The sequence below is a fragment of the Podarcis liolepis genome (assembly GCF_965112155.1).
Source record: "Podarcis liolepis genome assembly, chromosome: 1".
Lineage (NCBI taxonomy): Eukaryota > Metazoa > Chordata > Lepidosauria > Squamata > Lacertidae > Podarcis > Podarcis liolepis.
In genome coordinates this window covers 90,789,589-90,817,181 of record NC_139554.1, presented here as the reverse complement: position 1 = coordinate 90,817,181, position 27,593 = coordinate 90,789,589, and the positions used below count along the sequence as shown (strand labels likewise).

At 42.4% G+C, this 27,593-nt stretch overlaps 1 protein-coding gene and 1 long non-coding RNA gene across 22 annotated transcripts in view; one reads left to right on the top strand and one right to left on the bottom strand.

The window, feature by feature from the left end:
* The window catches only part of CLASP1 (cytoplasmic linker associated protein 1), a 160,572-nt gene that overhangs the window by 28,643 nt on the left and 104,336 nt on the right, over positions 1 to 27,593 (top strand). For 16 of the 21 annotated variants that reach the window (XM_083488423.1, XM_083488433.1, XM_083488422.1 and 13 more), the window contains exons 3-6: positions 18,952 to 19,030; positions 20,556 to 20,659; positions 22,638 to 22,729; positions 22,979 to 23,054. In XM_083488423.1, coding sequence (XP_083344549.1) covers positions 18,952 to 19,030; positions 20,556 to 20,659; positions 22,638 to 22,729; positions 22,979 to 23,054 — 351 coding nt within the window. The other 5 variants (XM_083488431.1, XM_083488432.1, XM_083488430.1 and 2 more) reach the window with 2 other exon arrangements.
* On the bottom strand, positions 24,993 to 26,828 carry LOC310701265. The gene is made up of 2 exons (XR_014522965.1): positions 26,691 to 26,828; positions 24,993 to 25,601 (listed from the first exon to the last, which is right to left on the bottom strand). It is a non-coding gene; the product is annotated as an uncharacterized lncRNA (long non-coding RNA).

Genomic DNA, 27,593 nt, shown 5'->3' with positions numbered 1-27,593 from the left:
TGCCCTTCAGTTGGACTCCAGTCTCAAAAGTATTGTAGCCCCATTTGCCAACAGTTGTCATATAAATAAATGTAATTTATTTAAGGTCTGCTAACAGGAGGGGGGGCGGGGGGGAACCAAGTTACAGAATATAAAACACATAAATTTGTTGAATGGCATGGGAGGGAAGCATGTTAACGTGAAATAGATACATTTAGGTATTTTGCCCTGGGAATTAAAAATTGGAGCTCCCTGTTGGAACAATCAGAAGAGACTTTGGAGATTGACCAGTGAAAGTCTGTGTAATGGGGTAAATCAGATTTTCTCTAGTCCCTCCTGATACAAAACCAACAGGTGTGATACCACTAAAGCTCAGTAGTTTGTGGGTCAGATATGTTAATATGACCAAGCAACACAGCTGCTATGGGCTGTGTTGCTTTTGTTTATATATGCATATTTTAAGGAGTGAAAAATAATGTTGGTCAATAATCAGGTTAGAAAGTCAAGGTTTGCCTTGTTGACTTAAGTTATTTTCACTTTTCCCACTTTTGTGGCATGAGTAAATCTTTGCATGGGGGAGACAGAGGTTAAGTCAGGTGAGAAATTCCTGGCCAGCCTTAACCTTCTCCACATTTGTGCTGCTTAGCTGTGTGTCGCTGTACAGGCCTCTAAAGTAACACCTCTCTGAAGATGTTAGCACAGCTTTTTTGTTTTTGTGTGTCTGAATTTAGCACAGATGTGCCAGTGTGATTTGCATTTGCGGTGTCTTCTGCAGGGGCTCCTGACCTACATTTTTCCACGGCAAGCTTTTAAAGGTATAATGAGCAAAGCTACATCAGATTTTGCGACAAGAAAACTCCAAACCTTATTTGGGATGCATTTTGATGTTAATGTAGGTAGATTTGCACAAAAGTACTTCATTTGTTTCATTCAGTTCCCTTAACCTGTCAAATATTTGGGAAAGGGGGGGGGGGAGAAGGAAGTGAGAGCCATGGAGTAGGGCAGCTAGTGTACAGGAGCAGCCCTTCCTACAGAAGACCTCTCCTCTCCTAGCTGACTTTATTTCCTGTAGAGAAGTGCAGGGCCAGCTTTCGCATGAAAATTATGCTTTTGGTAACAGATTCTCAAGTGGGCACCCTACTGTGTATGGAAGTCCTGTCATTTTGATAGCTTTTTTGCCTTGGGTGCAAAAATATCTAATGTTCGCCCACTTAATTTTATTTATTCATAAGAGTATTTCTAAACTGGCAACACCCTCTCTCTCCCTCCTTCTCTCTCTCTCTCTCCCTCCCTCTCTCTTTCCTCTCTCCTCTCTCTCTCATATCATCTATCTATCTATCTATCTATCTATCTATCTATCTATCTATCCATCCATCTATCCATCTAACAGCAGTACAACAACAGCATTAAAGCTATATAAAATCATAAAATGCAGAACAGATGACCATCGCAGAACTAAATTAGTTCTCTGAAAATGCCTCACAAAACAGGTGAGGAAATATCAAAATTGTAGGTGCTCGTCTGCTTTCGATGGCAACAATGTTCCCAAGTATTGGTGCCACTACGCCAAAAACATTAGCTTGTGTGGAAACTAAACAAATATTGGACGACTGCGGGATGATCAGGAGGGCTTCTCCAGATTATGGCCACGATCTGGCTGGTGTCTAAGGGACATGGCGGTCCTTCAGGTAACCTGGTCCTAAGCTGTTTATGGCTTTATACACCTTGAACATAGCCTAGTAAGGTACTGGGAGCCAAAAGCTGGGCCACCCACCGCCTTCTGCAGCACCTGCAGTTTTTGAACCAGACTGCTGCTAGTTTTCTGTGGTTTCGATTTGAATTCTGTGTTCCCTAATCCTTTTTCTGATTATGATGTTGGTTTTGACTTGTCTGTTGCTTTGCTAGGTCTATGTTACCCAATATCTAGATATTTTCTGCAGGTACACTGGTATTGCCAGAAAATGAGTATCTCTGGGAGGGGGAAAGGCAAGCAAGTGGGGTTAATGTTGTTCCAATCCCCCCTCATTTGATTTTATTGAGCTGTAAAGCCAACCTTTCTCCTGTATTTTTGCATTGTGGCAAATGTGAACAACGTTGCATTTCTGCAGTTGCTTATGGCAGGGAGTGGGTGTGAGGGAGAGTCAGGGTGGGAATGTTAACATTTGGTAGCTTTCGGATATTCATAATAGAGGAGCAGGGTGGTGGGCAGAATCATGCTTTTAATAATGAGCAGGCCAGACAACAGTATCTTTCAGCTCTTCCCAGTGGCTTGCCAGCATGTTATGAAATTCTAGCCTGTAGGCCACGTATTTCTGAGGGAAGGACAGGAAGGGAAAAAAGAGACCTTGTGTGGAAATATTTAGACCAAAATGTGACCCTTGTTTGCAGTTTTTAATTGGGGAGTGTGAAGAAAGAACACCTTTGAAAAATGTATTTTTAACCTTTGTTTTCTATAAGACGCAATGAGAAGTTCTGCAAGAAAAGGAAGGGTTTTTTTTCCTTTTCTTTTTGAGTTTTACTAATAGAGTTCACTTTCTCCAATGAAAGTGGATTTCAGCTTAGGCGAGCTGTTTTGAGAATATTTATTGCCTTCTGCGTTCCTGCTAGTGACTTTGACCTGTATTGTGCTGTTTTGTCCAAAGCTGACATAAGTGCCTGGAAAAAAATCCTGCCATCAAAACAAAATTGCTGGGGCTTGAGTTTGTTTGCTGTAAGTTTGCCAGATGAAATATGCTTCGTATATAAGTGTAGTGTTACTCCCTCACAATGCTAATCCGGCCTGTGAATTTTTTTTACAGCCAGCTTGGTTATCACCATTGCAATTCTTCTGTGAACTTTAATTCCTGTTTTGCAGAACTCAAGGACAATTGGTATGTGGGCAGCAGCATAAACATAGCCTTGCTGGGATAGACAGAAGGGCCTGTCTAGCTTAGTAGATCAGTGTGCTATATACTAGTTTCCCCCTAACCTGGTGCCCTCCAGATGTGGTCTGATTATTTGAGCTACTGACCGTCTGAATTTTATAGCTATTTACAGCATTGAGATATAAATGATCAGAGATAATAAATAGATTATATGTGCATACCTGGCTGGGGCTGAGTTGAAAATCTGGTTTCCTTGGTTTTTTAAAATAGAGTTTAAATGGATAATCTTACATTTGCTTCTGCAAGTGTTGTTACTACTACTCTGAAATCCACTTTTGGATGAAGGTGCAGTTTTAGAAATTCAGATAGTAAAAATTCAATAGCAGATGACCAAATCAGCAATTATTCTTGTCAAACACAATGAGAAGCACCAAACAAGGTGGCTGGATAGGGTTTTCAACAATAGGGGAAGGGAGCTATCATCATGTTATTTGTCAGGCTTAGGTGCTGATTTAATGAAAAATTAAGGAAACTTCTTAAATGATGTTGCAGAATCACATCTGCATGTCCTCAGAGTTATGTCAGCACAGGAGTGGATATCCAGCACTTCTTGAGAGCTGCCACATATATGATCCACCTAAAGTGGGATATAAGGGATAGTCGGCTATGAACGTGGTTCTGGCATCTTGCATGTCTTACCTGTCTTGACACTGCTTGTTTTATATGAAACTGCTGTACTACAAATTGGACTCCCCATAGCATGCATGGATTATGTGGGCGAGTGAGTGGAATTAACTCTTGGAGAGAGAGACAGCGGGTGTGAATAGGACAGAGTGGTCAAAGGGTAACTGATCCCTGTTAGATGATCTTGAATATGTGTCCTATAAGAAGCGCATGGAATGTAGAAGGAATGGAACAAGTGAGGAAGTGCTGTGCTGCATTTGACTCACAGCCATGCTTTGCTCTTTTTGTTTATATCCCCTTTCAGTGGCAGATAACAAGAGTTGCCTTGTAAATACTATAGTATGTTCCGGTGGAGGCTGCCCAGCCTATTGTCTCTCTATTAAATCTGTTACTTTGATATGCTGAATTTTATTTTATTTTTTGGTAATGCTATCTGTAACATTATCATTCACTGGCATCCCTCTTAATTGGAATCATTTACCTTTGAATCCCATTGTCTGCAGAACTAGTTCCAGGGGTGGAAAAGACTGGTTTTTAAAGGGATAATTATGATAAATCTAATAGAGTTTCTTTCTGCTGTTGTCATAGAAATCAAAAGATAAGGGTTTCTTGTCCTTCTCTCAGTTTTGCTAATTGTTCCTTAATGGAAGACTTTGAATGGCTACCTGCATTGTATAATACAGAAAAGATCTCATCCACATGTTCTGTTAGATAAGGAAGGATATTATTAAATATATATATGCATATATAGTGGCAGATTACCTTTTTTCAGAGTAATCAGTATTTAGAATTATAGCAGCTGTTGGAACACCAAGAATATTGAGGTGATGGAGTGGACGAGATCAATACTGGGTTCAGTGGTCAATGAGGGTAGTTTTTGCATGTGCTGTAGAGGGAAGTGAGGGGCAGATGGGACTCCTCAACCTGGGAAGCTAGCCCATCTAGGAGAAGGTAAACTTTGATCCTAAACGTCCTCTGCCTTGTGGGATATCTTTGGGAGAAGAAAAGGCTAAGCAGTAAACCCTACACAAATCTGGAGTGGAGTCCTTAAGACGGTTGGATGGTGCCTTGTACGCCTCCTTCCAGCAACTCCTGCACCTAAGCTGGTGCCAAATATACTGCTATGCTTTCCTTTGGACTACACCCACGAGGCCGAGAAGGGGGTCTTGTCGTCTGGGCAACACAGGACCAGCCTTGCACCCCAGGTACTTCGGTACTGCTAACTCAGTGGTTTGACTTCACCCCCCGGAGGCACACTCCCTTGTGTCTCGAGTCAAATGGATGCCAACAACAGCAACCCCATGCCCTTTGGTTGCTGTTGAGAAGAATTGGAGCAGTTTAATCCTGAGCGAGCCCTTTTCTTTGTTGCTCATGGGGCACAAACTTTGGGTGCTGCACGTCAAAGGAGTCTTTCTCCCATGGCTGCTTCAGGTTGTGGGTTGCCACTGGTGCCACAGGAAAGGTTGTCCCATTTTGTGGATAGCTTAGCCTGCACTGCCCACGTGCCTTTTCAATGGAGTACAGTGGTACCTTGGTTTACGAACTTAATCCGTAAATAGGAAGCAGTCCCAAGACCTGAAGCGTATTTGCTTCATTGAAAACTGACCAATCAACAGTAACCAGCCAGCATGGCCAACCCACCATTTAGCAATTAAAATCAATTACAAAATCCACAGATTTAACCACAATAGCAATAAGACAATGCACAACAACTGCAGATTAGAATAAGGAGAGCAGCAAGTAATAAAACAGGCTAAACAATCTGCTTCTCAAAGTACAGTGGTACCTCAGGTTACATACGCTTCAGGTTACAGACTCCGCTAACCCAGAAATATTACCTCGGATTAAGAACTTTGCTTCAGGATGAGAACAGAAATCGTGCACCGGTGGCACGGCAGCAGCAGGAGGCCCCATTAGCTAAAGTGGTGCTTCAGGTTAAGAACAGTTTGAGGTTAAGAACGGACCTCCAGAACGAATTAAGTACTTAACCTGAGGTACCAATGTACTGTATCTCCAAGGGGATAGAAATAAAGATGCCAAAGATGCTCAAAAACTAATAGTGTTCCTCTCTCACCTGGACATCTAACCCTCGAATTCCCAAATCTTTACTCCTACCAATGGAGTACCAACAAACTAGGCTTATACAGTGGTACCTCGGTTTAATAACTGTCCGGTTTAAGAACGATTTGGTTTACAAACTCTGCAAAACCGGAAATAGTGTCTTGGTTTGAGAACTTCACCTCAGTCTAAGAACGGAATTTGAGCGGTGGAAGGGCACCAGCAGTCGGAGGCCTCATTAGGGAAAGTGCACCTCGGTTTAACAACGGTTTTGGTTTAAAAACGGACTTCCGGAACAGATTAAGTTTATAAACTGAGGTACCACTGTACAATGATTTGGCTTTCCCTGTTTGCATTTGCCCTGCCTATAGTGTTGGTATAGATTACAGTTGAAAATGGTTTTTCAAATTATAACTTAAAATACTACTTCTGCTCATCAGAGCAGCTGCTTAGGCAGCAAATATATTCTCAGTTGTTCTGACTTTGACCAAATGTAGTTGAATGCAAACTTCTTTTTAAGCATTAAAGGGAAACCCATTTATAAAAATAAGGTTGGCTGGGTACAATTGGGTACATGTTGTATACTTTGAGCTTGTCTATAGCATACAGTAGATTCTATATAGCTGAATACAGTTATTTTGGAGTGGCTCTGAATCTCCATCTTTTCTGTTTGGCCTTTAAACCTGCATGAAAATGGCATGTTTCCAACTGTTACAGAAAACCTTCTATTGTTATCAAGTGCCATGTTCAAATCTTTCGGCTTCCTGCTTTTCAGTACCCGGGAAGGTCCTGATAATTCAACAGTCAGTCTGTGAGCATTTAGAAAAGGATGCTGTGATTACTAAGACCAAGCATGTGTTTCTCAAAAATAAGTCATGCCAGACTAATCTGATTTATTTTTTTTTAATGGAATTACAAACTTGGTGAATCCGGAAAATGCTGTGGACATAATGCATCTTGATTTCAGTAAGGCTTTTGACAAAGTCCCCCATGATACTCTCGCGAGGAGGCTGGTAAAATGTGGGTTAAACGAGGTAACTGTTGGGTTCGGTCAGTCAATCAGCTACAAACCCACCTAATTAGTACTCATTAATGGTTTGTCATCATCCTGGAGGAGCGCTTGAAGGAGCTGGGTATGTTTAGCCTGGAAAAGAGGAGACTGAGGGGAGATATGATAGCAATCTTCAGATATCTTGAGGGCTGTCACATGGAGGAGGGAGCATGCTTGCTTTCTTCTGCTCTGGAGGGTAGGACTCGAACCAATGGCTTCAAGTTGCAAGAAAAGAGATTCCGACTAAACATTTGGAAAAACTTTCTGGCGGTAAGAGCTGTTCAGCAGTGGAACAGAATCTCATGAGAGGTGATGGACTCTCCTTCCTTGGAGGTTTTGAAGCAGAGGTTGGGTGGCCATCTGTCAGGGATGCTTTAGTTGAGCTTCCTGCATTGCAGGGGGTTGGACTAGATGACCATTGGGGTCCCTTTCAGCTCTAAGATTGTATGATTCTAAGAGTATAAATTTTCAGTTCGTGCACTAAAAATTAATGAGCTTCAGTTGTTGCACTCCTCAGAGCAAAACCTGCCTTTAATCTGGCATATAAAGACTGATTTTATAAAAATGGATTTCTTCTCATGCCTTTAATATTCAGCGCACACCTGTAATGAAGTATGCACTTGTCACGAACTTTATATGCGTTGCATGAACGTTACATTTGAAAAGTAGACTCTGTGTGGTCTGATTGGATAGCTCAGGGATACTTTAAAAAATATCCTTCAGATAAACGTGGCTCACTACTAACAGTGGGATATCTCTACAAACAAACAACCATAATAAATGAGCTGTATCTTCCAGATTTGCAGTGTTAGCAAAGGGGGGCTACAAGAGCCCTCCTTTCCCAACCTTGTGATCTCTGGTTGCTGTGGGACTCCAACTCCCATCAGGCCCAGTCAGCATGGCTGAGGTGGCCAGTCCATAGAGCCTCTTCTTATTCATTAGCCATGGCTATTGAATCTTGCAAGCTGGCAATGTGGTTGAGTGTCCCCAGATATAAAAGTTTGCATCACTGAAAAGCTACCTCAGACCAACTATCCTTCCTTCATTTGTGACTTAAGGAACATGGGAAGCTGCCTTTATTCCATTGGTTCAACTAGGTCTGTATTGACTGGCAGTAACTCTCCACTGCATTAGACAAGGACCTTGCCCAAGCCTACCTGGAGATACCAGGGATTCAACCTGGGATTGTTTGCTTCTAAAGCTATGGCCCTTCCCTTTTTGTCCAATGTCAGAATATCTGTTAGCCCACTATTGTCAACTCTGGCCTGGTTCATGCATCACACAAAACCATAGTTTAAAGCAAACTATGGTTTAATGTGAACGAGCAGCACGCCGATGCATGCTGCTCAAAAGTTCCCATGACGCTTCTCCCTCCACTCCTGCTGCTGTCCTGCAGACAAAACAAGCCAGAGTCAGGGGGAAACAAACCATGAGCCTGTTTGTTCACGCTAAACCTATACTTGGTTTAAAACAGCAGCTTAATATGATGTGCAAACCAGGGACTGGAAGCAGCTCTACAGGATCTTAGGCAAAGGTTTTTTGTCCAATACTTTCTTTTTTCCTGTAGATGCAAGAGATTGGATTGGGAACCTTCTGAATTAAAAGTATGATTTCTGCTACTGATTTCCCCATAAGGGAGAATAAAGGGAGGGAACTCAGTTATTGAATGCCGGGAGTAATGAAACTCCCGACCTCAATATGCCATAAATCCTTTTTTCCCCTTTTGAAATGTTCTTGCAAAGTAAGCATTTGTTTACTGTATTAAAAAGCACACGCCCTACAATTCTAACTATAAGAGTCTGTTCACCTAGCTCCCATCACAAACAGACTTTCAAGTTTTTATACATCTTTGATGCTAGATCAAAGGAAAAGCAAGGAAAAAATGCTTTAAAAGGACAATGCTACTAAAAAATATATGATTATTGCTATACAGGATATGTTATGTGTATGTAGTGTGCATATGTGCCTATGTTTTAGGTGGGAAAAGTATACCTTTGCCATCAGATTACATGACCACTATCTAGGGATAGAATTGGGGCTTAATCAATTGATGGCTAGATTGATCCTAAACAGCGGTTGTATTGTGCTTTAGATCAAAGCAAGCCTGCTCCTATTGTGCTCCTGGGCCTATATAGATTAATGCACAGCAGGGGTGTACAAGAGGGACCTGAAACAAAATATTGCAGTGCATCAGTCTCCTCCTGCCAGAAAGTACTTCTGCTCAGAGTTCCAGCTACTCAACCACAACATCCTTCAGGAGTCTGTAAAAAGAGTCACACAAAGTGGCTCTTTTCTCTCTCTCCTCTCCCATGGGTGTCCACAGGAAAGGAGGTAGTGAGAACGATAATCCTCAAATAAGCCATAATCCTCAAATTCTCATTTTTTTAAAAAAGAAAAGACTGTGTTTATACTGCTGTCCCCTTTCAGTGTTTTCATTCCCCAACCCAAGAGAAGTTCCTTCATTTGCTCACACCCCACCAACTTTTCCTAGGTTTCTTTTTCAGCTGCTAACCAACTTCCTTTCCTTGCTTTAAAGGATTTTGTTTCTACATGCTGATTACTTCAACCAAGCATGTTGATACATCCCCCCCCTTTTCTGTCTTTTCAGCACTCAATCACCTGAGTTTGCTATTAGAGGGAGTGGTGATGATCTGCCACTGAATGTTGGTGACAGGACTACTGGTTCTTTGACAACCTGCACTGACCATTCAGCTGCAGCAATGGGTTGCTTGATTACCATGTTCTTTATAAATGTGGTATTATACACACTTTGCACATTTATTCATGCCTGCATATATTCTGACTAGACCTTTCCCATTAGTCTTAAGCTAAACTCTGAATTGCTGAATGAAATACCCTTTTGATTGTTTTGTGGTGAGAAAAGTCCAATTGGATAACGTTTAAGAAGGGACCCAGCAAGGGAAGGAATGGACCATGCCCATAATATTGTATACAATAAGCCCCCAGCCTATGTTCATTTAACTTGTGCACATTTAGCTTTATGCTCTTGGCAACTGAAAAAAAATTAAAAGGGGACGGAACGGAGGTAGGCTTCTGGGGGAAAGGATTTTGGCAATCCTGCCTGCCATTACACCCAATATGTTTTGACTACACGCAATTTTGGCTTTAGGTGTGAATGTCTTTTAACTAGTTCTCCTGCATTCAGTCTTATGCCTGCTTATGTGCATGTGTTCATGTGCTTAAAGTGTGATTAGCCAGATGCTGCTGCTGTTGTTTTTCAAACTTACTCACAGATGCTTACTGTGTCCCGATCAATGAAAGGAACCTATCTATTCCACCTCTTGTCTTCTCATCCCTCAGCTTAATGCAGAAGGTCAAGAAGGTTAAAAATAGACACAGTCAGATTGGAAACTGAAACCCGAGTATAGATTTATTAAAGCAGAGCAATGTGTGCCAAGGGAACAACCCAGCTTCTCATCTTGTCGTCTGTGTTGGGGGCTTTCCTTCTGCATAGTCACTGTATTGTACAAATGAGTGCATGCTTTATTTGTTGTCCACAACCCACACCCCTTTCCCTCGAAGCAAACTGGGCAAGCTTGGTCCATGGTCCAATTTCAAGTGGGTGACATGATGGTAAAGGTGGTAGTAGAAAAAGAGAGAAAAGAGGTTTGGGGTGAAGATAGAGAAGGGTGTGGGGTGGCTGGGTGGGAAAAGAGGGCAGGGTTCCTGCACTTTTAATGGTTTTGTATAGGAGAGGATTTCAGCAGTTGCCCACCTGGTTGACAGTTTCATCTAGGACACAACTATTAAAGGTGTTCTCCCCTCTTTCCCCACTCATCCATCTTAAATGAGAGGCCTCTGGCCTTGTCGGCTGATGGTAGGCAGCCCCTGACAGATTTCACCTGAGGGCATGTGGCCCTTAGCAGAGAAAAAGATCACCCAGCCCCATCTTATCCTGTATTCTACCACAGTATTTTGTAACTGATGAACATGATGATGTTGTTCATTGCTTGGTATATTGAGCTACTGTTAAGCTGCTGTGCTGAATGTGGTGGCTTGGTTGTCAGTGGTTACTGACAAGGGGCATAACCCTAGCACCTCAGTACCCCTTATAAAGCCTTGCACAGTTATTCCCCTTCTCTGTATTGTGCAGATGTTGTGGTATCCCAAGCCATCTACTGGAAGGGCTCTGAGTCTTCTCTTCAGGGTCAGGTAAATGAAGGACACAGCAAAATGCATTGGTCAGAGAGACAAGTTGAGGTCTGTTCCTAGAAGGAAGTCTGGACTGGTGAGCTTTGGAGAGAAAGAGTGTGAGCTGGGAAGGAAGACTTGGGGAACTGGGTTTTGAGGAACAAGAGTACAAACAGAGCAGGGAAGAGGGTCTAGGTAGGAGCTGGACCTGGAGAAAGCCTATGAACTGCTGACAGGAGAGGGGAGTTGTACAGTATAAGGGCAGGAAAGGGCAAACAACCTCAATACTATTGGGGCCCAAGGCTTTTTTAAAACTTATTTTCTTACCAGGATGCAGTGACAGAAATAGCAGAGCCCCACCCTAGCACCCAGAAGGGCTGTGCTTGGAATTCATACGCGACTAATTTCACCTGACAGACGCTATTGTCAGCCGACAGAGAATTGAGAGAGCATTGTACAAAGGCCAAAACGAAGCTGTGGCACACTTCAGCTGAGAGTGTGCAAAAGACCCTAAGTTGGCTCAGTCGCCTATAGATGCCGAAACGATTCAGCCTGTGAGTTTGTGAATAAATATGTAACATGGCAAAAGTAATTTTAGTTGTTGGTTCCTTAAACATAAAAAATCAAAAAATCAGGGTTCAGAAATAATGACTGGGAGATCATAAATAGGCAACTAAGTCAAGTTTCAAGATTGTGCCAAGGCTGTGCCAAGGCTTGGACAAACTGTAGAAGTAATAGTGAGGTCGGTAACGGGTCTCCCTTCTCGTCTCTATCTCTCTTGTGCACTGCTGCTTTTACTTGTTCCACCACAATGCTGCTCAGCAACAGTGCTTCTTGGCTTAAGTATGCTAGCTGCTGGAGGCTAAAAGGAGATTGAGAACCAGAGCTGCATTCTAAACAAAGGGCATTGCTGATCTGGCTGCATGTCTAGCTCTCCTACTGCTTATTGTAGCATTAGAAAAGGAATGTGCACTGGATGAGGACCTGTAGACTGCAGTAACTCTTAACAATAAGCATGCTCCAGAACTGCCATTGGGCCAATACCGCTGGGATACTTTTCTCAGCTTCAAGCACTGCAATGTTTTGCTCTCAAATGCAGTTTGTCACATTTGCTGGAATCAAATATGAATAGAGTGACACACAATATGGTTGTCTCTTGAGAGCTTGGAGGAATGGCACAGCAGAAAGGCAGTGGCTCGGTGACATAGGCCTCAAATAAGTAGATATCTCCAAAATAGACATCTAGTGTGAATTTCTGAACTCTCCTGTCTGAGATTTAAAAGTCACATTGTTAGGGAATTTAATTGCGCTAATGACATTTCAGCTCCTAAAGCAAAAATGTTCTCAAAACAGAGAGGCTTCAGGCTTTATAAAGAGAACTCCACTGACTGGTAAACAGTCAGTTGTATATCCCACTGGTATTGCTTACCCACCCCGCCCCCCATCCTAAATTACTCTCTCTGCACTTCAGTAAAGAATTAAGGGTGATGGAAGACCCTTATAGCAGGGGTAGTCAACCTTTTTATACCTACCACCACTAATGCATCTTTCTTCATGGTAAAATTTCCTTACCGCCCACCAGTGCTTGATGGAAGGAGGATTCAGCTTGTGCCGTAGAACCCCCTACCGCCCCCCTAGAATCCTGAAACGCCCACCAGTGGGTGGTAAGGATCAGGTTGACAACCCCTGGCTTATAGTGTACAAGGCACTCTTATAGCACTTACTGACACTTCCTTCTAATGTTGGTGCTAATTGTTGAGACTCCAATTTTTCTGTATATAATTGTGTCTGGCAATCTTTCCAAATTTGTTCACGTGCATGAACAAAAACTTCACAACAACGCACACTTCCACAATATGTTTTGGGAGAATATTGAGGTGAAGTGGGAGGCGATCCTTTTTATCACGATCCGTTCCCAGATGCTCACGGCTTTGGATGTTCACTAATTGGAAGATAAGCTTAGGAAGGCTGGGTAGATAGAAGAGGCCCAAGTATACTACTTGATTAGACTTAATTGACAGCCTGCATTCCTGAAGTGGCCTTGATTTTAGGAATGTGGGAAACAGCCTTATAACAAGTCAGACCAAACCTAGCTCCATATTGTTGACCAGTGACTTGCTTCCTCTTTCAGGCAGCAGTCTTTCCTAGCCCTACTGGGACTTTGGGTATGTGTGGCTTCTGTTTTTCCACTAAAGCTGCAGCCCTCCCATGTCCTGTTTTTCCTCCATGTATACACCCTTGCTGTAATTCTCTTTGCCCCGCCTCCCCCAACCCGCCTGTAAGGCTGCAAAAAGGGGCCACTTAGCCCAGGTCCTTGATGTGAGTTGTAGTCCAAAACATCTGGAGAGGGTACTAGGTCCAGGAATTCTGACTTTCATTTCACGAGCTAGTAGCAATATTTAAAAATTGTCTTCAATTTTGAACAGTGTGTGAAAGAGCTGAATTGCAAACCAATCAAGGAGATGTTATGCTAACCGCAAGTATTTTAGCCTTTTCACTCTGCACTGTTCGGTGGTAGATTTTTAAAAAGAATCTCAGGAGCCAAAAGATCAAGGACCTGTCATAATAAGAAGATAAAGACATGACAGATCATTCAGGTGAATGTATGTTCTGTTTTATAGTGAGGAATAGCTAGACCAAGCTGCATATTAGCCAGAATTCATTCTTCTGCTATTGCACAAATGTGGGTCCTGTTCTGATTTTTTTTTAAGAGTTACCCCTTAGTGGCAGCTGGTTTGTCACAAGGGCTGAAAATTCAAGACATAGCACATCTGACTTGCTTACATCAAATGATTTCTATCTAATCAAAAAGCCCTATATATGTTTCCCCCCCCATTGTAAGTATATAGCTTGGATTTCTTCATGTGGCTTAAGGGGTGATTTAGCATATTTTGCACCCTATAGGACGCACCGGCCCATAGGATGCGCCTAGATTTGGGGGGGGGGGAATAAAGGGGAAAAATTTATTTCCCCCCCCAAGCGCGGGGCTGGGGCGGAGGGAGCCCGAGCTTCCCCCGACCCCAGCCCCCAGAACAGGCTGTTGCCCACAAGCCTTGCGAGCCCACGGGGAACTCCCGCCGGGCTTGCAAGGCTTGCAAATAGCTTCCTGAAGCCTGGAGAGGGAGAGGGGTCGGTGCACACCGATGCCTCTCGCTCTCCAGGCTTCAGCGAAAGCCTGCATTCGCCCCATAGGACGCACACACATTTCCCCTTCGTTTTTGGAGGGGAAAAACTGTGTCCTATAGGGCAAAAAATACGGTATCTACAGATGCTTATTTTTAGAGCGCCAAATATATGACTTTTGTGTGTGTGTGTGTGTGTGTGTGAGAGAGAGAGAGAGAGAGAGAGAGAGAGTGTTATGGTTAACCCAGTGTTGGCCGTAGTTACACTAATGAACCTGCCTTTTGAACTGATACTTTTTGAGACTGCTGTGGACTCAGTTAGTGGCCTGTCAGTCTATTCTCGATCTTCACAAGTGAGACAATGGTGCTGTATCACTCTTACCTCAGGTTTTGGAAGTAGCTGGATAATTGCTGTGATAGCCTGACCCCTTAGCTAATTTTAAATGCTGATTAGTCAAGGAAATAGCTAAAAAGTCTTAGATGGCTTAACTGTGTCCCCGTTGTCTGATCCTAGAAGCTGGGAGTAGATTTGGGAATTTACCGTAATTGTTTTTATAATTAGACCCTGGTAGGTTCCGCTCCTGCTCTACTGAACTTGTGAAACAGTCAAAGACCATGGCTTGGTACAAATGTGGAGGCTTCTGGGGAGATTGAGCCAATGTCACACTCCTTCCCAGTAAGCCATTGTTTAACCAAGTGTGAATTACCGTAGCGCTTTCCCTTAAACTCCCTGCAAAAAGAAAGCTGCAGTAGAACATTTATCTCCATGCTGTGTTAGTTTTGCAATTTTGTTTGATAGGCTTTTGTTTTTCATGTCACAATGCATTCAGAAGCCTCCCTCACCTGTAATCTGAAGTGCTGCTGTCTACTCAGCCAACTCATTCTGCTGCATGCATAGGCTAGGCTTTATCTAAAGGTCACCGTAGGGGTAAGTGCACCTATTTCCAGAATCTTGATATTTCCAAACATGTGAGATAAACGGTAGTTTGTTACTTCTCCAGCAGCGGCCCTTGATGCAACTTGAAACCTGCATGGCACCAAACAGAGCCTCTTTTGAATGTCTGCTGCCTCCTCCCCTATTCCACCTTAAGGCTGGGACCAAACGCAGACTGCAGGGTTTCACAAGCAGCCAGCTTCCCCCAATGCACACTTCGTTCCCCATCTTCTAGTCCAGTGTTGAGGAATGTTTATCAGCCTTAGAGCCATATTCCCCCATGGGCAACATTCCAGGGTGGGGGGCCAAGGGCCAAAAGGGCAAAAGGTGTAGCTCCTAACCTTTCTGCAGCAGGCTGCATTCCAGCCGCCTTCAAGCCACAGGTTTCCGTCCACACGTATACACACAAAATTCAGACAAGCAAGAGATATTATCACAGTTCACTCTTTTGTTACATTTTTGTTGGCTAGTATGGTCCTGCTCTGAGGGACGCGGGTGGCGCTGTGGGTTAAACCACTGAACCTAGGACTTGCCAGTCAGAAGGTCGGCGGTTCGAATCTCTGCGACGGAGTGAGCTCCCGTTGCTCGGTCCCTGCTCCTGCCAACCTAGCAGTTCGAAAGCACGCCAAAGTGCAAGTAGATAAATAGGTACCGCTCCGGCGGGAAGGTAAATGGCGTTTCCATGCGCTGCTCTGGTTCGCCAGAAGTAGCTTAGTCATGCTGGCCACATGACCCGGAAGTAGTATGCCGGCTCCCTCGGCCAATAAAGCGAGATGAGCGCCGCAACCCCAGAGTCAGCCATGACTGGACCTAATGGTCAGGGGTCCCTTTACCTTTTTATGGTACTGCTCTAATACAGTTCTTGAGCACCCCAAAAACTGCTACCTCTGCTTTTTGTGCCAATAGTGACTCACTTTGCTTTATTAATTCTGCCCCGGGCTTTTCTTACTATATTTTTTTCATATCTCCCCTGAGCTTTTCCAAGTCTCTTCCCGCCCTCCTCTACCCACTTCATCATTACCAAAGCATGTTTTTGAATTTGCTTTTCGAAAAGAGTTCCAACTTTGAATTCCTGAGGGGATTTTTTTTATATATAAAGATGCGGCAGTGCTTTCTTTGGTTGCCTTTCTGCTTGAGACTAGTGTGGTTGCTCTTCCAGAATTTGACTTGATGTTTATTTATTTTTATTATTATTTTGCAAAGATCCCTGTTCCCTTTTCAGCTGAGGTTGAAGTGGCTTTTCTACGCTCTTGAAAAAAACACACGGCCTTATAGTTGGTTGAAAATCTCAACTGAACATTCATTAGTTGAGGTACTGTGAGCTGTCGATTTACCAAAGGAGGGATGTAAAGGTTGGCGACTGGATGATTGGAGGTGTGTGAGGTGTTTCTCTTCATGGTGGCTCAACATATTGAAGCAAGGGATGTTAATTTCCTTAGACTCAATTTGCTCATGGCTTCAAAATCTTGAGGATGAGGAGCGATTCCCTCCTTAAGTCCCTAGTAAACTTGAAAACTGAAAGAGGTAAATGCAGGAACAACCTGCATTTGTACAGAAATAGTGAAATAAGGAGTGAAGCAGAAATAAATTTTTAAAAAACCCATATGCTGCTGGTGCTTATAAACAAAACAATCAATTATGATTGAAGATTATGTTTTGTTTTAGTTTGCTTGGCCTCAAATCCTCCATGTAGTTTCCCCCTTCTCCAGCCTTGTAAAAATGGGTCAGGCATTCAATTCCCCTTTCAGAAATGGGTAATTCTAGGCTGCTGTTTGGCCATGGATGATAAATGTGTTGAAAATGACTACATCACTTCTTGCTAAAGCTGCAGAGTATTTTCCTGCCCTTGCAAATGGAAGTGGATTTCTTTACCCCAGAGGGAGGCAGAGTAGCCTGTATGGTTGAACCTAAAGATTAGATCAATGCTTTGCAAGCCTGAAGTTTTCTCGTTTGCCAAACTGCTCTCTGCTGTGCAAAAGATAATTGCAATTAAATGAGGAAATGGTGCATCTTTTTCTGTCATGATTAAGCATTCCTCATGCTCATAACTCAAAATTGGCGTTGATTTGCTAATTCTGGCTCATAGACTGGTGTCCTCCAAATTGCAAACCTTGAACAGAACAAATGCACCCCATGTATGTTGGGAACACCAATAGTGCACATATTTACAAGAATAATTAATTATAAATATTTCTTGTAGCAAAGGTGCTTTTTCTAACAAAAGATTTTACAAGTGATCTCTAGCATCATCTAGTGGCAGCATTTGAAAACACAATAAAAACGAAAATGCGTGCTGTATTTTCTTTCTATAAGTAACTTTCTAACCATATGGTGAAATGTGAAGAGTTTTACTATACTATTAAAGCTCAAAAAATGCACGAAACTGTCGGGTTCCACTATTCTTTAACAAACTTATAGTAAGAGAGGGTTTGTATCCCACAAGCTATAAATTCTTATTTTACTACTAGACAGTAAAGGTTCCAAAAATTGCACCTCAATGGGGTAGAAACCCCAGGGATGCTCATGTGTTGTGTAGGTGTTAGCAGTACTACTCTCACTAGACGTTCATTGAGCAGTAGCGCAACCCCAAGATAAGGACGGTTAGCGAGCGAGCGCTGCGGCGATCTGGGCGGGTAGCCGGGAAACCTCTTGAGGTCATGGCGAGCGGGTGTGTGCGCGGCTGAGGCCAGCGCGTCGGCGGTCGCCTCACTCGGATGCGGGGATGAGGCTTCCGCGGGGTCCCGGGTTCCGTATTGCAAAGCAAGCCGCTCTTGAGGCCGGTGTTTCCGATTGCGGACTGATACCCACAGTGCATTGCAGCGCTGCTCATTTGCATAGAGGGATTCGAAAGCGACATGGGCGGGGCGGGGGAGGGAAGAGGCGTCCTTCGCTTCCGCTCGTGGCGAACAGCCGGCAAAGCCTCTTGCAAAGGAGGGCTTTTGCTGTTTTGCAGAGTTAGTGCAATCGCATCGTATGCTGAGAGTTTTGGGGTTAATAAAATAAAATACTGCAGTCCACAAACATATTTCTTTGTCAAACCCCAGACGCATATTTACTTGGAGGTAGCAAAGCTAAATGGGCGTTTACTTGTAGATGCATAGGAGGAAAACACGCTGAACGCAGCCGGGACTTACTTTCGAGTAACATTGTGAAGGAATAGTCCGTAGATAAGTTTCCTGCTGCAAACACACAGAAGCCTCTGTGGAGGCTGCATGAATTTGGGGTCTGATGGTTTTCTCAGTTAAGTCGAAGGCTCATTCCAACCCGAGCAGACTTCTTGCGAGGGCTGCCTTTATAGAGTGACTTTCCAGCAATGTGATTTAACAATGAACGGTAATGCCGAGAACTCACTTTTATAGGTTGTTTCATATATGCAACAGTTATTTGTTCTACCCTCTACTAACAGATGATGTGTTAGAAAGAAGCCAGCATTCTCTCAATAAACTGCCTTCCCCCTGTTGGAACTGTTAGCAGCATGATATGTCTACTTGGATGTAAGTCCCATTGAGTCACGTGGGGCTTACTCCCAGGAAAGTGGGTGTGGGATGGCATTCTAAACAAGTATTTTGGTCTAGTACTTGCATTCTTTTTACTATTATTTACACTTCTTAGCCACCTGTTAGCCTCATCCTCTCTGTGACACACACCAAGTCAGTCACAAAATTAGAAACAAAGATAGCACATTATATAGCGCATTAGATAAAAATACAAAACAACAACACAAAGACAAATGCAAGGCTGTACGAACACAGGCAGTAATATAGCTCCTTTAGTTACATAATAACATAATAACTACTGTCCGTAATTATAACAAGTGCCTTATGTCAATTTTGCAGATGGTGAGCAGCAGTTAAGAAATGGTGGTTTGCCAAGACCACCTTGTGAATTTATTAATTTAAGGTGAACTTTTCAATTTGGGGAGGGAGAGGCAGACATTGCCCTACACCAGGCTAAAAATGCATGGCTGTTAATTTACTACTTCTAAATGTTCAAAAGTAGTAGTGTGTAGCAATGCAGCAGCAGGGAGCCTTATTCCATTGTGCTTAACTTTCATGTTCAGTTTGCATGCTTTATGTTTACATCTCTCTCTCTCTCTCTCTCTCTCAGGTTGTCCTGCTGGGCTTGGACATCTTATCTGCGCTGGTGTCACGGCTCCAAGATAGATTTAAAGCCCAAATTGGAACAGGTAAGGTCATTGGGACTAGCTGAGCCAAAAGATGTAGTATTTGATTGCATGCTATTCTGTAATATTCTGCTGGTATTATTTTCCAGCTTGCAGTCCCTTTTCTTAAATTGTTGCAACTATGAAGAAATAGCAGTTTGCAACAACTGTGATTGTGAAGTCTGGGACTTGACTGTCTGCATGTAGACACACCAGAGCATTTTCCTTTTGAGCCGCAGCTATGTTGACAGGCTGTAAAGTGTTAACTGGAATCTGGATTCCAGGTTATATATTTATTTCATAAAATTTATACACCCCTTGAATGTATAATAATAATATTACTAATAATAAAACCTCAAAGCAGTTTACAAAAAGATTAAAACAACAAAATCAAGATTATTTTTTTTGCAATACTTTAAAACATACAAAAGTTAAGATACTAAAACAGATTAAAATTCACACTAGTATTTCTGAGCTGTTGCCTAAACAAGAATATTATTGGCAGGTGCCAAAAAGAGTACAGTGAAGGCACCTGCTTCACAGGCAGGGAGTTCTAAGTGTAGGTGCTGCCACACTCAACAATATAGTTCTTACCAATGCAGAATGGTTATTATGTGGCACTTATACGAGTGCCAATTCTGCCAATCGAAGCTGTCAGGTGGGTGTATATGGGTTCAGGCTTTCTCATAGGTAAACTGGTCCCAAGTTGTTAAGGGCTTTGTAATAATTGTAATAATGACACCTTGAACCTGGACCAGTAGCAGATTGGCAAGCAATGCAGATCTCTGAGCACTGGTGTTATATTCTTTGCTCATTCTTTCTATAACATTTATTGTGTGCCATGGAGTTTAGAATCATTAGTTTGGTGATGTTCCTTTAGAAACTGCTTAAATTGGAAAGCCAATTTATCATTCTCCTGTTTCTAAGCTTATTTTTAGAACAAAGGGACAAGAAGCTGGGTTTCTTGTTGTGGGGGCATTAAATGAAAGCTGGATTCTCAGATTCTAAATTCTGCACCCAGTGTTGCATGTGGAAGTGTGGAAATGCACATGGGTAACACTGATTCTCCATCAGTGGAGCAGATTATAGACAGGGGCATAAGGCCTTGCGGTCTGTGTAAGACCTGCTTTGAACATGACATGGACCGGGGGGAAAGCACTTGCCCATGGCTGCTTCCCATGTGTATCTGGTTATATTTAAAGGCACTTGCTGGCCAATTCACAGGTTTACTTCAGCTGCTAATGTCTGATCATTAAATGCAAATGGGCTAGCACATGTGGCAAGTGCATGTCAATGTCACTGGGAAGTTGGGTAAAGTCACAGCATGCGCATCTATTGATGAGAATGGTGTGGTAGCCTTGTCAGTAGCCTGTTATCCTTGGCAAGTGTCTGTTCCATTAATGTAAGTAGCTTGCCAGACCCACTATTTTAAGACACCTTGAAATATGTGGGAAGGGTTGGGTTCTCATAGAATTCTTCTGTACTTCCAGCTCCGTCTTTCCATACCCCTCCCTTTCCCCCCCTAATCAGCCTTGCTTTTTGCCCTTAGTACTACCGAGTTTAATTGACAGACTGGGGGATTCGAAAGACTCGGTCCGAGAGCAGGATCAGGCACTGCTGCTAAAAATCATGGAGCAAGCTGCTAGCCCTCAGGTGAGTTCCTGGAAATAATCAACTTCAGTATACAAGTAAGCAACTCCCGAGAAAAGAATCCCTTTGAGGTTTTGGTTTATGGTCATTTAGAAAATGCTGCTTTTCAAATAGGCTGAGTGCTACGTATCCATCGTAGGCAGCATCCTGCAGACTGAATTGCAGTGGAATTGCAGTTGTGGTGGCAGCATTTTTGCTCGGCACCCAAGGGCAAAAGCTTTCAATGAACTGTCATGGTCTGCTGCTTCAGAAGTGCAATAGTTAATAATAAAATTACTAGAGGAATTGGAATCTAGAATCTTCACAAAATCTGTATGCAGTTTAGGGAATACACCCAAACCTGTGAATTATTTTGAACCACCTACCTGCCCGTTTTGTTGTGAAAAGCCTTGAAATAAATACGTTGCTGCAATAGATTCCTTCTCCAATTGCTTTCAGCAATATTGCTTTTAACAATAAAGAATGTTAATCCTATATACACTCATTTGGAAGCAAATCCCATTAAAACAAATTTAAAACTGATTTTTATTTTTATTTTACACTCAGTTGGGGGCTATAAATTCCAAATAGTTTTCCTGATTTGGGACCAAGAGGTTTCAAAACAGTTTTGTGGAAGCACCATGCAAAACAGCGGTGAATAAGTTCTGTGTAAACGGTGTGTAAGAAATCAGGTACAATGTTTTTTGGAAAACGCTTGTTCCTCACAATTCACTCCTCAATGAAATTGTTTATAGAGGGCAGGTATATTATATTCTAAATTTAATTATGTTTTGGCCCTCTATCACATTTTGTTTGAACAACTGGCCATCTCTCTACTGAGGTAATACTTTTGGAATCTGTCAGCAGCAGCAGTAGTCACAGTTCGAGTATCCCATTTTAATTCCTTGGAAGGTTGATGGGGAGGAAAGACATGAATATTTACAGTAGTGTATTTTAAAATAATGGTCAATGCACATGTTTTAATGGAAAATAGCCTATTACAGAGAAACAGTGTACACAAAGTAGATACATACAAAGACATTCATCTCCATACTTTGAGAAGACAAATATTTAGCATTTAATGGAGCACGCCATTCTAACTTTAAGGCCCCCTTCATTTGTTACATGTGTGAAGCACAGCTTAGATCTCTGGGAAGGTTCCCATGCGCATAAGCAATCTCTCACAGTTTTTGGTGCTCAGATATCAGGGGACTTGCCCTGTGGTGAGTGGAGCAGCTGCAGAGGCCCATTCTGTGCCCCTTGCAGAGACAACCCCGCTTTGTGTTTGAAACCCTTGAAAGTAGCTGAGAGCTATTAAACACATAAATACAATTTTTGGAGACAGCTTTATCGCTCAGAGTTCAACGGATGCACCACTCTTAAATGACCTACTAGAGCTGTCATCGCTGATGCATCAGTGTTAAATTGGTGGGGAGTACAAAAATCAGTTTTAGGTTTGTTCCAGTAGATGCATCCTGTTTGAAACAAACAAAACATTAGCAGTTCTTTTGGCATGGAAAGCTATTCTCTATTTAAACCAACTAAGAGAAAGTGGTTAACAGACAACTGAGTGTTCCTGTTTACCTAATCTACCTAAAGGGCTGTACTCACTGCATTTGAAATGCTTATTTTATGGGCAACCAAATGAGTCCTAGTCCTAATTGTCTTAACATACATTCAGCTCCCCTTTTGTGGGTAGATGTTCAGGATAGGACTTTCTGGAGAATCACTGTGTGGTGGTTTTGCGTAGTTAGCTTCCTAAGGCAGTATGAGAAGGGGCTACTCGCCCACTCGCCCAATAAAAAGGAGTTATTAGAAAAAACAAAAATTAACAGTTGACTAGTCCCACTCCCATCAATGCCTGCTCAGATGCATGCGAGTAGCAGCCCACACAACCCCCTGACACTCTTCCTTGGATTTTACAAGACTCAGAATCGCAAAACGAAAAACTGCAGCCTGTGTAGGTTAATCTTTCTCTTACTTTCTTGTCTCTCTGTGGCAGTATGTATGGGACAGGATTTTGGGAGGATTCAAACACAAGAATTTCCGGACTAGAGAAGGAATTTGCCTCTGCCTTATTGCAACACTCAATGCGTAAGTTGGAGCTTGTAGCATATTTTGCTGCCATGGGCTACTTTGGGAGAAAGGGCAAGATATTATTATTATTATTATTATTATTATTATTATTATTATTATTATTATTACCCCGCCCATCTTGTTGGGTTTCTCCAATCCACAATTTAATAATAATAAATAATAACAACAATATCCACATTCAAAATCATTTCAAAATACTTAGCACATATTTTGTTCTCTCCCTCCCCCTTCTCTTTATGTCTTTAGATCTGGAGCTCAGAGTTTAACACTGAGCAAGATTGTGCCACATATATGTAATTTACTTGGAGATCCAAACAGCCAGGTGAGTCTGCAATGAAACAAATTTGATTAAATATATTCCCCCAGGAGAAAAAATGACTGTGGTGGATGGAGAAGGTTTTCTTTTTATTTAATTTTTTTTCAGATACAGCCTTTAAATTGCGTGCAATAAATTTGTCCAAGAAATGCTTGTGGTTGGCAGGTGTGTGGAATTGCAAGCTTTGAGATTTCTCATTCATGGATCTTGGAGCGTGATGTCTACCCCTGTGCTGAAGTTGTTGTGCCAGTCTTGAACATGCTTATATAAATGAATATCTAATTGCCTTCAATGAGGGTTTGGTTTCATTTCTGCATGTGGTGTAATTTTGGCTTACGAATGGTGCATTTTGGGAGAAACTGCAGCTTCCTAATGTTTCTGCAGTGCCATAAAACTGGCTGCATATAGTTTTATGGGGCAGTGGGAGAGATCTCAGCAGTGAGAGACAAGGGGACCATGATGTTACTAAGATAAATAATGGAACTCCATGCCAGGGACAGAATTGTGGAGTTTACTCAGTAATCAAGCCTCTAAAATGAACTCACTCAGTATACTATCTGCCTCCATATTCAGATGAGGTAGGTATGATTTTTGTCAACATGTATGGGAAGGATTTGAGTTGCTATGCTATAATAGGGTTGCCATATTTCAAACAGTGAAAATCCGGACAGAAAGGTTATTGAGGCTTCCCCCCCCCCTGGCCAACTCTTGCCCATAGAAGTGGCATAGTTCAGAAGTCTATGAATAGTTTAAAAATTGGCAGTGCTGGTTTTCTGCCTCTGACAGAGGCAGCGGGGCAGATGGAGCACCTGTGGGAGCTTCTGCTGCCTGAGGCAGTGGCCTCACCCTGCCCAATGGCTGGACCAGTTCTGCTAATAGTGCTCCCCCAGATGATCTCAGTGATTGGCTTGGGTCATATCTGGTCCTTATGGTATCCTGGGCCTAAGTTGTTCAGGGTTTTGTACAGTAGTAAAAGAATATTAAACCTGACATGGTAGCATATCGAAAGCTCATTATACTTGAGATAACTTCAGGAATCGGTACCTGAATTTGCTAGGTTTTCTCTTCCCTCCCCATTCCCTTTTCCTTTGCTGTCAGGAGCTATCCTATTTTTTTAAAGAAATCTTTATACAGCACTTAGAAGTTAAAAGGGAAAAACACAACTACTACTAACAGCAAACACAATAATTAGGCATATATCCACGCTCTCACACCTACTAGCTCAATAGTGGACAGATGGTCAACAATGTTCCCCTCCTTTTCTGGCTCTAACAGAAGTGTATCTGAAACATGAGTTTCCTTGTTACCACTCCTCTCACCACTTCTGTGCCTGAATCCTAAGTTGTACCCTTAGGCTAATAGCAGTTCCCTAGAAATGATCTTATTACTTTCCTGCTACTGCCATATGAGAGCCATTTAGGTTGTGTATTTCCGGAAATAAACCACTTGGCTGAAATTAAATCAGTGTTGTACCAATTAAATACATAAGCACTTCTTTGAGCAAGGATTACAGCTGGCCTTTGCCAAGGGGGTTGGACTCAGTATCTTATCAGATCATAATCCATCACTTGCTGCCTGTTCTTGTTGTAGAGTTATAGCATCAAAGCTGCAGAGAATGGAATTTGCATCAGTATTGACCTCTGACGGTTGAAACAATTAAAATAGAAGGGGACCTTGATTTTCAATTGGTTCACTTTTGAGTTAAAGTCGCACTATGCTCCATGAAGGGCTTCTAATCAAGAAATTCAGGCGAAAAGTAGCCTTGGGTTTACTGAGCAGTTTCTTTGGATCCTGGCTATGGCATTTCATAAAACCCTTGCTTTGTGTCCAACACTGGCTATATTTAAAAGGCGACAAATTTAAATGGCCGGTCTTCTATTTTTAACTGCAGATAGCCTATTTTTAGCTAGATAGCACTTAAAAAAATGCTGTGGAGTCACTCCATGAAATATAACATGATTTTAATGACTGCTCTGGTCATAAATTGCACAGTGAGGAAATGAGAAGCCCTGCAGAATTTCTCTTTAGTTCAGTTCAGCATCATTACACAAGTTGCTGTTTCAAACTTGGCTTCCTTGGACTTGAAACATCATTGCTTTTTAAAACAGCTTTCTAGAAGATCTTATTTTTCCCTCTCTCCAGACTGTTTCACTTGCATCTTGTTGTGTTTTCTGTTCAGCCCAGCGGCAAAAGCTTCTTTTTGACCTTGCTTGTAATGGGAAAGAGATTTTCTTCAACTCCATAAAATACTCTGTGCTGCTGCTGCTCAGGAAATGAACTCTGCTGTGCTGTTGCAGGCACAGGATGGATGATTAGGAAGGTGAATCAGGGGAAGAGATGTAAATTTTTATTCTTAATTTATAAACAAATCAGCCGAAATCTATATGCTCTATCATTCTTCCTTTTCTTTTACTGGTCCAGTCAAAGGATGGTCATTATATGTCAGATGTGGGCTTAAAGCAGTTAGGCGGCAACTCTGAGGGTGCTGTTTTATATGTCGTTGAAATTTCCCCCCATTGATTCATTAGCCTCCTTTTTTAGCCATTAGTCCAGCTGTTGGGTAGAATTCAGGAAGTGTTGATTAGACCCACTGACAGCAATAATTGGATTTAGTTGTTGTGATTGATGACAATGTTATTTATATTAGCTGGCTATGCCTTGATCCAAGAGCACCTAGTATAATACTTCATAGGTAATCCTGGTGAAGTTATGGAAGTGTGGGCCTGACTAGGGCCTGACCCCTGGGAGTCTCATATAAGCCGCTTCTCTCAAAAGAAGAGTTAGATGTAATTAACAAACATATTAAAAATCCTTTACGTTTGTTTTCAGTTCTCTTAGTGGAATTTAATATAAACGTAGTGTGTTGATTAACAAACAGTAACAAACGGTAGTGGCGCCCGCCCTGCGGAACGCCTTCCCATCAGATGTCAAAGAAATAAACAACTTCCTGACATTTAGAAGACCTCTGAAGGCAGCCCTGTTTAGGGAAGTTTTTAATGACTGATGTTTTAATGTATTTTTAATCTTTTGTTGGAAGCCGCCCAGAGTGGCTGGGGAAACCCAGCCAGATGGGCGGGGTAGAAATAAATTTTGATTATTATTATTAGTAGTAAAATTTGTTTACATTTGTTTTCAGTTCTCTTTAGTGTAGTTTAATATAACTATTGTGTGTTGATTAACAGGGGGGAAATCCCCACACACTTGCATAAGAATACAAGATCCAGCATTCTGACACCACAGATACCTACAAGAACCCCTCAAGCAGGATATGAGTGCAATACCACAAAGTCATGTTCCCCAGCAACTGATACTTGGAGGCATGCTGCCTTTGATATTAGAGGTAGTATATAGTCATCATGTCTAGCAACTGGTCTCCATAAACATATTTGGAGAAAGATGAAAGAGAGTAAAGTCAACCAAGCACCGCATGTACTTGCTAATGATGCAGAGAGGAAACTCTGGCACCCCTGGCTTTTAAAAATGCGGATGTTTAACGGTCACCTGGCTCAGAGTCTGGAACGATGTAACTCTTTTTCCAGTACAGGACAGATAGGGTCTCTTCCTGGGTGATCTCCAGTGGTCTTCAAAATGGTGTTGCTCCCCAGTTATCACGGGACACAAAAAGGACTATAGTCTCTTTACCTTCAGAGCTGCCTTTCTGCTCTGGGGCGACTTGATTTGCTGTTTGTTTGAAGAGTTAGAAGAGTGCCTCACAAAAGACGGAGAGGTTCATGTCCTCTCGCCGTCAGAAGTTGGTGGAATGCTTATGGCCAGTTGTAGGAGTCCAAGTTCCAGAACTCTGCCGATGAGCAGTTGTACTCTTAGGCAGTGGCAGTTGAAAAGGCATAGGTGAGTTATTTGGGCAGAGGGGAGGGTCCACAACCCTGCCTCTAGGTTCACTCCCTGAGTCTCTGGGCTGGCCAAGAGGCAGAGTCTTCTTTCTCCATGGTCTTCCAACACAGTGCTTCTCCTTTACCCATTGTTGCCATGGAGATAGGGAGATCCCTGAGCCATGCTTGGTCAGGGGGGTAGAAGAGGAGCAATGTAGAAGAGCTGGCATGGGGGTAGGAGGTAAATATAGCTGGTGGGATGGATGTGGTTTAGGCCTAGAGGGATCAAGGAAGAATGGAGGATTGGTTTTCGAAATGCAATTTGCTGTGGAAAGGAAGGCTAGAGAAGGAGAGGTTAGATCTAGTAACACAATTTTTTCTTAACATTTTGTGTGCATAATTCCCTGATTCATTTTGGATCTTAATCTGATCCTAAGATAGGGCTGTCCCTTTGAATGAGTGTTCAGGTCTTTGAAAGAGTGTTCAGTGCTGGCCAAAAGCAAGCAGCCGTGTCAGTTTGTTACAACAAAATTAACATAAAATGAGCCTTTTTATTAAAAGCAACTGCAGTGGAACTGCTGCTCGCTGTGTGTCGTACAAGCTTTCAAGTGACACCAAACTCTTCCTCGAGCTGAAAATACTCGAGAACATCTTTTAAATGGATGGAGGGTGGGAATACATGCTTCATCGTCAGGACTTGAACCTGCTGAATATG